This window comes from Sylvia atricapilla, chromosome 6 (genome assembly GCF_009819655.1).
Source record: "Sylvia atricapilla isolate bSylAtr1 chromosome 6, bSylAtr1.pri, whole genome shotgun sequence".
Classification (NCBI taxonomy): domain Eukaryota; kingdom Metazoa; phylum Chordata; class Aves; order Passeriformes; family Sylviidae; genus Sylvia; species Sylvia atricapilla.
Window position 1 is genome coordinate 7,552,442 of NC_089145.1, and position 10,205 is coordinate 7,562,646.

Consider the following 10,205-nt stretch of genomic DNA (forward strand, 5'->3'; position numbering starts at 1 on the left):
GAAAGACAAAATACATAACCCAAAGGGTGGGAAAAAAAAGCCTCTATAGTTTTGACTAGGTTAGAAATGAGGCAATTGCAGTACTGAGCCCATGTATAATATGCTTAACGCTTTCTGGGGAAAAGAAAATGTTTTTGCAGTGTATGTAGTACACCTAAATAACACAGAAACTTTTGGAAATGAACTGGCAAAAAGAGATGGCTTAGTAACTGTTTTCCTGATTGTTTTCAATGCTGCTGAGAAGGGCAGCATTGCCCTCTAGTGGTAATAAATGAAAACAACTAATAACAAGATTTTTAATTCCATGTTTAACTTTTAGTATTCATTATAAATACTTGCAGACCCAAAAGAAATCCACATGAGAAAATGAGAACAATTATTACACACATAATAAAACAGCATTCTTAATCTGAAGGACACAGGATTTATAAAGGTTTCTATTTTTCTTTTAACTAGTCACAAAATTATTCCATTTGTAAGGACTCTACTTTTCTTCTTTTGAAAAAGGCACTAAATTCCTAAGCAGTCCAAGAGTCATTAGGAAACAGAAAAGAAATGCTGTCATCCACATATTCAAATACATACATATATGAAAAACTTTCTACACGAAGACTTGGAGAAAAGTTTAATTGTAGAGCTTGAAATAAACATCAAAACCAACATGTGGGCACCTGAGCTTGCTCAGGCCAGTCATAAACAGACAGACAGACAGACACTGACCAGACAGTGTGCACATATTGACTGATTACACGTAAGGTGGCCACTTCCAGCTGACAAGAAGTCTTGACAGGGAAGCAATAAAACATGCATGGAAAACAAAAAAACAAAATTGGCAAAACCATAGTGTTCAGAATTAGTTCTTAAGTTTTTTTTGTGAAAGTTTGCACATCCGTTGTCCCACAATGGCAAAGTACTGCTGAGTTTTCAGATGTAAATAGCAAAAGCCACGTGATGAGTAAGTGCCACTTGGCTGCAGAAATCAACGACTTATTGGCAGTAAACATCAGTCATCTTCTGTTCAGAAGTCGAGTGTTATCCAACCTGCCACTACAGAAACAAACAAAACACACCACAGGTTTGTATGAAGATAAGGAAAAGACAGGAAAAAATCCCAAACCAAACAAACACCATAAGGTTGTCCAACTACAGTAAATTCTCAATTCACCTCTTACCCCAGGAAGTAACGGACATGCAGTGTACCACTGGCGACTTACACACTCCTGCCTCCTGAGTCACATATGGTAATGAGGGCAAAAGATGAAGGTTTATGAAGCCTGAGTTTCAATGATCAGATAAATCAATAGTTTTGGAGAGATTATAATTCTTCATTCATTCTCTGCCTGGCCTTCTGTGGTCAAATTCAGATTAGAATAGCAATAGTAGTAAATTTCATCCATATTTATGCCAACATTGCACGTTTCTTTTGTAATGAGAGACACACACAGAACTCCAAAACCACCACCCTACTTAGTTCAAATGTTTTCTGTAAGTTATGAAGGAAGAGACAATCTCAACTGGCACTGAAAAGGGGCACTGAGTACAGGATAACACAGTGATGAGGTCCCCAGTATGAGACCTGTAAAACTGATGTAGAAGCTGGGAAGAAGAAGGAGGGGAAAAAAAAAAAGCTCTCTGCCATCCCTGCTGTCTTTCTGTCTGAGTGGTGAAGTCTTATTAAGAACACTGCATAATAATGACACATGCTTCCATTTCTCTTCCATTTCCCTTCCTCTTGGTTCTTCCTCAAGTTATTCAATCTTCTACATGACAAAACAGGATTTTTACAGTGAATACATGCACAGTTGAATAATATTGTTTCTTTTTAAAACTTACTCTCAGTCCTCCTTCTCCTCCAGGACGTGAAGCTGCAGCTCTTCTTTCTATCTCTTCCTGTTTCTTTTTCTTCTGCTCTACAGAGTAAGGATTCTTAATACCTCGAGAGGAAGCCTGGGAGAAAACACATTTGAGTAAGACCAAGTTAGCCTAGAGAGAAAACAAACTGCAAGTGCTGGCAACACTGTTTTATGAACTGTGGTTTGCATGAAAAGACTGAAGCACTTAGCAATGCTACTGTTATATCAAGATAGCCCTTTCAGGATATTCCCTCATTCTGTGAACTCTTGGTCCCATAAATAAGTGGTTTACTCTGTGGTTTTTTTCAGTGTCAGGGCCTCATGAACGGGGGAGAAAAAGAGCTGTCTTAGTAGTGCTAGTCCTACTACCTGTGAGGAAGTTTAACTTTTAAACTGTGATCTGTGAGAAACATAGTCTATATTGCATGATAGTCTACCCTTCAAAATGTCACAGGCACTGTGGGTAGCAGGAGTACCAAATGAAAAATCTGTCATGAACTGCCTGCCTCACATCCTCGTGGGAACTGTTTAATGATGATCTACACTAGATGGCAGGAGTATCAGAATTACAGACAGTTAACACCACGGAAAAGAAATTAAAAAAAAAGAAAAAAGACAATGTTTTAAAAACTGATTCTTATCTAAGTTTAGGGTTGTTGTAACATAGCAGAAGTTACACAAAAGATGTTAAAATCTACCAAGGCGAAACAGCAATGTTGTCACCTGAATTTCAATCCTGACAATAAGCTCAATTCTCAGCGGGGTACTAAGACAAATCTTACCACCAAATACCAACCTACTTAGACCATATGTTCTCTGGCTTTTAGGAAACTGGCCTTCCAAGTGAGCCAGGTACCCAAACTGTCTGCAGCAACCGAAAGAAAGAACAGCTCACATGATGTCAGGAGGGATAATGAGCAGCTAAGAAGCGTGTACAGGAAAACATTAAGCAGAGAAGGAAGGAGGACTGAGAGAATCTGATCTATTCTCTTGTCCTCTCACTAAGGTGAAACTAAATATGGTTGCTTGCAAGACATCTCCATTACCCAACATTCAGAGGCTAAAATGACCTCAAAGATAGTCCTGAAAAATCCTGGCAGATGCTTTATCTCTTTGTCTTCCAAGAACACAAAAAGTAACAGAGAGTGATAGTTCCATTTTTCTTTGGCAGCATCCCGGGTCCCACAAAGCTTCAAGGACATGCAGAACCCTAGTTCCTTCATTTCTCCATCCTCTGAGGAAAGCTTTTTAGCCAGTTAAGAGCCAGCTATGTCCTACAGTTATGGCTAAAAATCTCTTTGGGACTGACACCCATTTGTGATTGAAAACAGCATGTGGATTGCTTTCAGTCCATAGAATGACACAAACCAAGAGTCTAACGCATCACTCAGCTGTCACTCCAATTATTTACCAAACCCCCTTCAAACCAGGTCAATTAGGAATGGTCAATTCCTAATTCAATATGTTATTTCACTAACATTCACACAAATAACAATCCTTTCTCTTCACAGCTCAGCTGTGGCCTCTATGACACACCATTCAAAATCTACAATAAGCAAAGAGTATTTGCAATAGGCCTTTTTTTGCAGGTATGTAAGGAAAAAAAAAAAGCAGGCTGGCTGTTCTGCTAGAACATTTGTATCCTACCTCTCCTAACTTTAAAGGTATCAAAGCAGTTAAAGCTTGGCAACCTTAGAAAGACAAAAGATAAATTAATACTACATCTTTGCTGGAATCTGGGCTGACAAACATGTTCAAACTGTTGCCTTGTTGATCAACAGAACCTGCAAGTGCATACAATCTGCATTTTTAAGAAAAGCACAAAGTGCAGTACCACTTGAAATTGCCCCTGCAACAACTGTTTAACCACTCTGGTTTGAATACTTCTCCATCTCTTGTTTTCAAGTCTTAGAACAAGGAAAAAATACTGTTGAACTTGCTCTTACAGTTTTTAGGTTGTTTTATAAACTACTGTAAAATATCTCCCATCCAAACAAGCTCAAGTTACTTTGCAATGGTCTTAGAGCACCTACCTAGCCATGAAATTCTTAATATACATAAAAAAGGTATGAATGTACAACAGTGATAATACCAGGAAAGTACTTAATGACAATTCCCACAATCCGAACACGATATCCAGTGTTACCAGAGAAGCCAAGCCATTTTCCCCAAAAAACAGTTATCTAAAAATAATTTCAATAAATGACATTTTATCAGACATTACCTCCATCTGCCTCTTTTCAGCGGCTTCTGCTAGTTGCCTTCTTTTTATTTCCTAGATAAAAAGACAGGAAAATTCTACTTCAATATAGTCTTTGCATTCTTTTCAAAGTCTTAATTTTCAGGTACAACTCAAATCTGTGATACTAACTCCCACAAAACGTCAACTTCAAGGCGATTAGCATCTTCTTTCCCCTGCACTGCCAGCCTACAAGAACGAAGTGACTAACATGACAGAAGAGCAGCTGCTGACATATACACAGTCAAACCCCACCAAAAATCGCTATTCAGCTGTTCTGCACCTTCACTCAAAAAAAAAAAAATCCACACTGAGGTGAAATGGCACGCAGTAAAATGTCCTTTTAGAGTCTGGAAAGGAGAATGCTTGCTCTTCCAGGCAAAGCAGGCTCCTTTCCTTCTCGCCCATGAAGTGCTCAGATGAGGGCTACAAAGCACAGAGACGGGCTCTTACTCACCTAGGAAAAACGTCATGCAGCGGAGGCTGGAGTTAAAAAAAGCCCAGCTTTTCCTATTTGTTGTAAAGACGGGGGTCATGTCGGCCACGGCTGTGTACCGAGGCGTGTCTCGAGTGCACGGCTGTGCACACCGGCACAGAGGCGCCCCGGGGGCAGAGCAGCAGCAGGCTCGGGGTGCCAGGCCTCCCCCTGCGGGCTGCCCGGGCCCCACGGTGCTCCCCGGGCCGGCCTGGGGGCCCAAGGCCCGCCATCCCTTCCCCGGCACGGCCGCCGCCTGCCGGGGCACGACAGCAGCCCCGCGGCCCGGCCCCCGCGCTGAGGGAGCGCACCGCCCCGCGCTCGGCAACGCCGATAAACACCGGGGAGAGCAGAGGACGGGGAAAGGACGGGAAAGGAGGGGAAAGGAGGGGCCCGGCCCCGCCGCGCTGCCACACTCACCGGGTCGGGCGTCTCCACCACGTCCTTGACGGCGTCGCCGAAGCAGGGCAGGCACTGCCCCATGGCGAGCCCGCAGCCCCGCCGAGCAAGCGGCGGCGTCCCCGCCCAGCGCCCCGCGGGCCCGGCAGTGCCCGCCCCGGCCTGCGGCCTGCGGCCGGCGGGCGCGGGCGGGGCCGGGGCGGAGGCTGGCACGGGGGCGCGCCGCTGCCCCCGGTAGTGAATGCCATGGGAGGTGTGCTGTGACGGTGCGGGGAGAACGGGGCGGTTTGGTTTCCCAGGCGGCGCCGGCTCCAGCGTTCCCGATGCCGTGCCCCGCCCGGCGCTGCCCGAGCTCCGCCGCGCGGCTGCCTCGGCTCGGGCGATTGAAGTTGTCCCTTTCTGCCTCTTCTGCTATTCCTTCATTTTTTCTTTCTTTTTCTTAAAATAAAATAAAGCTTGTCTTCCAGTTATTTATAGTAAACTCCAGCAATACCGTGTTCGACAACATTTCCTGAATTTGAGTGTTGGTGCATATATCAACGCCCAAGGATTATGCGAGGAGTATAAAATGTGTTCTTCATAAACGGTCATGCAACATCTGCCCAGCTTCTTGTCTTCCTCTGTAATTTTGAACAAGGTGTATCTTTTTTGCACCCGTGCTCTTGTCCTGGCATTTATTTCACGAGCCTGTGATGGCATACATTATTGTGAAGCACGAATTTAACTTTTTGTGTTTGTTCCCTGCATCTGGAATTAGGCATGGAATCATGTGCCTTGGGTAGAATCATAGAGTGGGCTGGGTTGGAAGGGATCTTAATGACCACCTAGTTCCAAACCCTCCGCCATGGTCAGGGACACCGGGTTGCTCCAAGACCCATCCAGCCTGGGCTCAGACGTTTTCAGGGATGGGGCATCCACAGCTTCTCTGGGCAACTCTGCCACTGCCTTACTGCTGTCGTGTAGGAGAAGGGAATACAGGTGACCTGGCCCCTGATAAATAACAGCTGTGTTAATTACCCAAAACAGCCTCACCCCTGATGAGTCCCAGCTATAACCAATAAAGATAAGTGTGATAAAAGGGGGTGGGGGAGCTGGTGAGGGGGAATCATGAAGGAGGAGGAACCTTGATGGAAAGGGAATGAGAGGATTATGAAGAAGGATCCCGGGGAGAGAGAATCACTGCTGTGAGGTTAGTCTCGGTCTGCTGCTAGAGCCTGTTGTCAGAACCTGCACTCACAGTCTGCATTCACGGTCTGCAAACTAATTCCTGCAGTTGGCGTTTATCAGGGAATAACCAGCAGTGAGAGGCTACAGGGGAAACCAGGAGCTTGCTGCAGCCAGAGTCAGGGAATGGTTGGAGTCAGGATGGCTGAGCTGTAAAGAGGAACAAACCAGGACCCTATTCATACTGTGATAAACAAGTCTGTCTCTTGGCTCATTTCTACCCTCTGACAAGAGGGCTGCTGCAACACTGTCACAGTAAAAATTCCTTTTAATATCTAATTAAATCTACCCTATTTCAGTTTAAAGATATTCCCTCTGAAGCTAGTCTTAGAATTGCACTTTCTTGTAAGCCTCTCCAGCTCTCTTGTAGGTATGTGCTGTAAAGGGCTTTAAGGCCTTTTTGGAGTCTTCTCTTCTCTAGGTTGAACAAGCCAAACTCTCAACATTAGAGGTGTTCCAGCCTTCTGACAGTCTTCAGGGTCCCCTCTGGACTCTCCAGCAGGTCCATGTCCTTCCTGTGTTGGGGGCCCCGGAGGTGCACACAGTGCTCCTGATGGGGTATTAGCAGAGCAGAGCAAAGGGACAGTCACCTCCCTCGACCTGCTGGTCACTCTGCTCCTCATGCAGCCCATGATGTGGTTGGCTTTCTTGGCCACAGGTACACATTGCTGGGTTGTGTGGAGCTTCTCACACCCATGGCCTTCTCCTGAGAACTCCTCCTAATCTGTTCTTTGTCCAGCTTGTATTTATGCTTGGGATTGCCCTGACCCATATAGGGCAGCACCTAGGACCTGGCCTTGAATTTCATGGGGTTCCTACAGACCCACTTCTCAAGCCTGTTGAGGTTGTCAGAGAGGGTTGCTGGGCTGCTACATACGTACTTAACACAAGTCTCAGCATGGTCCTGGGCTTTCTGAACTGGCCTTCAAGTCTTCCTGCTATAATGAGAGCCTGTTGAGGTGCATTGGAGGGTGGAGAAAAGGAGGCTTCCCTGCTGCCCTTAGTAGGGAATCTAGTATATAGATTGTATACAGGAGAGCTGTGTTGTGTTCCTGAGAGCTGCAGTGGAGCTACTGCAACTTTCCTGCTGCATGGTGTAGTATGTATTTTTAGGCATTTTTTGTTGGTTTTTTGGTTGGATTTTTTGTGCGTCTGTCTATGTGGTGGTGGTGTGGGGTTTTTTGTTGTTTTGGGTTTTTTTTGAGTATCAAAGTACTGTTGTTTTGTGGATTTAGTGTTCAGTATTTGTCAAGCTTTAGGTTAGCACTAAGGGGATCTCTGTTGCTTGCAGTCACCCATTGTATCCATCAGATAATAATCCCTGAAGGTAACTAAAATGGATTTTGCTGTAAATCTGTTAAGATTTAGAGGAAGATTGAAGTGTGCTCGGACAGAACTCTTCATGGCGAAAGAGAGCACAGCTTTCTGAAGGAAGTGTGACCTAGTATAAGATACATAACAGGAAAGATGAGTGGTTCTTTATAATTTGCTTATATAGCTGTTGTGATTTGACACTGACCCAACACCAGGCACCCATCAGAGCTGCTTGCTCACCCTCCCCTGCTACAGCTGGGCAGTGGAGAGGGGAAAAAAAAATAATGAAGGGTTCATGACTGAGGTAAGAACTGGGAAAATATTTCAAAGGCAAAACAGGCACAACTGAAAGTTGCAAAGTTAATTGTTATTAACAGAATCAGAGGATAATGAGAAGTAAAGTAAGCCCTTGAAACACCTTTTCACCACCAGCCCCCCCTCCTTCCCACCAGCAGCTGTGGGAGTTTTGGTGGTTCATCACAGAGATTTTCTCCTGCTGCCAAGGGAGAGGAGTCCTTTTCCTGTGAGGCTGTGGGGTCCCTCCCACAGAAGACAGTTCTCCATGAACTTCCCCATATTTTTCCTATCGTTGTGGCCTGAATGTGCAACAGCAATAACTTCCTTCACATATTGCCCGGGTTGTGCAGAGAAGATCATGGTTCTTTACTAGATTGTTCACATACTTATTCAGACAAAGCCCGGAGAAATTCATTGGTTCAATGTTCATTCGTCCCAGATCACACAATTCTTAGTATTTGGTTTCCTATTGGTCACTGATCATTTTGCCTTCGATGCTAATTAGATTCTTGTTCTTAGTTCTCCTATTGATCTTTTCCCAGACCTTGTCTCCGATACACCAGGGAGGATGTTCGGGCGTTGATGTTTGCTAATGGTAGCTTTCTCCTTGTGCATTCTCTGGCAGCTCCCAGTCCATTGAGAGGTTAAGCTCATGAGACTTGGTGCAGGAACCAGTCTCTTGAAACTTCCATTCCCTTCCCCCTGGGCGAAGAGGAACAAAACCTCTAGCTAAAGTTGGTATAAAAATTTTAGAAGTTGCACCATTTTGATAGGGAAGATTTGTTCTAATATCATTATAAACAATTCCATACATGAGGGTATGGATGTTACATCTCTACTAACTTCATGCAGCAGGTTTGTTACAGAATCCTGACTATTTGACTATTAAACAAACACATGGGTCCAAACAAGCCTGACTTTCTGAATTTCTGGGGAAAATAACATGTTTAAGTATGGTCAGTGTGTTTTTATATTGTGGTTTTTCTGAACAAAAACAACATCCTGGCTGGAACCAAGTAGTGCCTTAATTCTCTAACACTAAAAGACGTTGTTTGGAGAGTTTGGGGGTTTTGTTTCCTGCAGTTCCCGTGACATTTCTGCTCTGGCAAGCATAAGCTTGTGTTGTATTTTGCAAAGGGGCACAGTTGGTTCATTTTCCATTCCAAGGTAGGCAATAATATTGCTACACTATTGATGTATTTAGCTAAACTTGCAAGAACCTATGTGATGAGTGTTTGAAGTGTCTTGGAATTTTGCAGTAATACTTCTGTATTTCCTATGTACTTTTTTTTAAGTGGCATATAAAATCATCTTTTGCTTGCTAAGCTAGAAGTAATTATTTATTCAGTAAGATTGTCAATTAATTTGAACCAAAAATTAGAAAGCCTTTAATTAGAAGAGTAAAAATGCAATATTTCTAAGGAGTTCTGCATGTCTTAAGTGTTTATATAGGATATTTCTATGACATCTTTGAAGTTGTTACACACTGATATTTGATCTCGAAGTGTACGCAGTGCAATAAATCAGCTACAGTCTATGTCTAAGAAAAATCTGCAAGTGATTCTCTCTCAATTTTTGGTATAGATATATTATTGTTAGGATGCACGTTCCTCCGCTAAAATAAGCAAGTGACCAACCAACCAAAACACAAAAATCCCTCCAACTTGTCAAGATCAAGGTCATTCATTCCAATAGGAGGGAGGAAAAGGATGCATTTTTGTGTCTTTAGGCAAGCAGCTGGAGTACAATCAGGTCTGACAAGAACAGCGTTGAAGATTAAGTGCCCAGCCTTTAATTACAGAAAATTGCCTCTAAAAAGCCAGGTTTTCCTTCTCTCCTACATGCATTTACTGCTAAGCACTGTCTTCCCAGTGATGCCCTTGTACCTGTGTCCAGCTCAGTATTTTGGGAAGCAGTTGCTGCAGTCTCTGCTGAGCCTGGCTGTGGCCATGCTGTGCTCAAGTGTGCTGAGGGTTCCCCAGGGGCTGACCTGAGTTGGGAAAGCTTGTTACACATCCTGTACCCTGAGTTCTTGAGGTGTTTGTGGGCTCAGAGCTGTGACGGTTTTTATAGGATATTCACATCAGAGCAGAACCAAAGCAGTTAGTGCTGGTAAGCATGAAAGCTTCCTGATTGTTCAGTCAGTTCTGAACAGGATGGAGAAACTATGCAGAGGATGACAAAGTTGTGCCTGGGTGATGTAGTGTGCCGTAGCTGCAATTACCTGTACTGAAGTCACTCACCCAGTTGTGCAGATATTCTCCCATGCAGGCCTGGTGAAACCAAGAAGCAGCAGTAGGCCTCTCTATTCCACCCCCTGCTTCCTAAAGAAAGAGGCAGAGCAGCAATAGAATTAAAAATTAGTTCCTCAAGTTATGAAATTTCATAAGGTTGGTTAAGGTCT

At 44.0% G+C, this 10,205-nt stretch overlaps 1 protein-coding gene across 1 annotated transcript; it reads right to left on the reverse strand.

Annotated features, from left to right (window-relative positions):
- Positions 1 to 293: 293 nt before the first annotated feature.
- On the reverse strand, positions 294 to 5,121 carry SVIP (small VCP interacting protein). Its single transcript, XM_066320551.1, has 5 exons — positions 5,117 to 5,121; positions 4,988 to 5,059; positions 4,078 to 4,128; positions 1,834 to 1,947; positions 294 to 1,047 (listed from the first exon to the last, which is right to left on the reverse strand). Exons 2-5 carry the CDS (start codon positions 5,048 to 5,050, stop codon positions 1,033 to 1,035), a joined length of 243 nt encoding a protein of 80 aa, XP_066176648.1. The 5' UTR covers positions 5,051 to 5,059; positions 5,117 to 5,121; the 3' UTR covers positions 294 to 1,032.
- Positions 5,122 to 10,205: the final 5,084 nt, after the last annotated feature.

What these genes read in the sequence shown, in the direction of transcription:
- SVIP (XM_066320551.1), bottom strand. Translation starts at nt 5,050, where the DNA reads ATGGGGCAGTGCCTGCCCTGCTTCGGCGACGCCGTCAAGGACGTGGTG. An exon ending in TGGTGGAGACGCCCGACCCG is followed by an intron (nt 4,129 to 4,987) that starts GTGAGTGTGGCA and finishes CTTTTTATCTAG; the next exon opens with GAAATAAAAAGAAGGCAACT. An exon ending in CTGAAAAGAGGCAGATGGAG is followed by an intron (nt 1,948 to 4,077) that starts GTAATGTCTGAT and finishes GTTTTCTCCCAG; the next exon opens with GCTTCCTCTCGAGGTATTAA.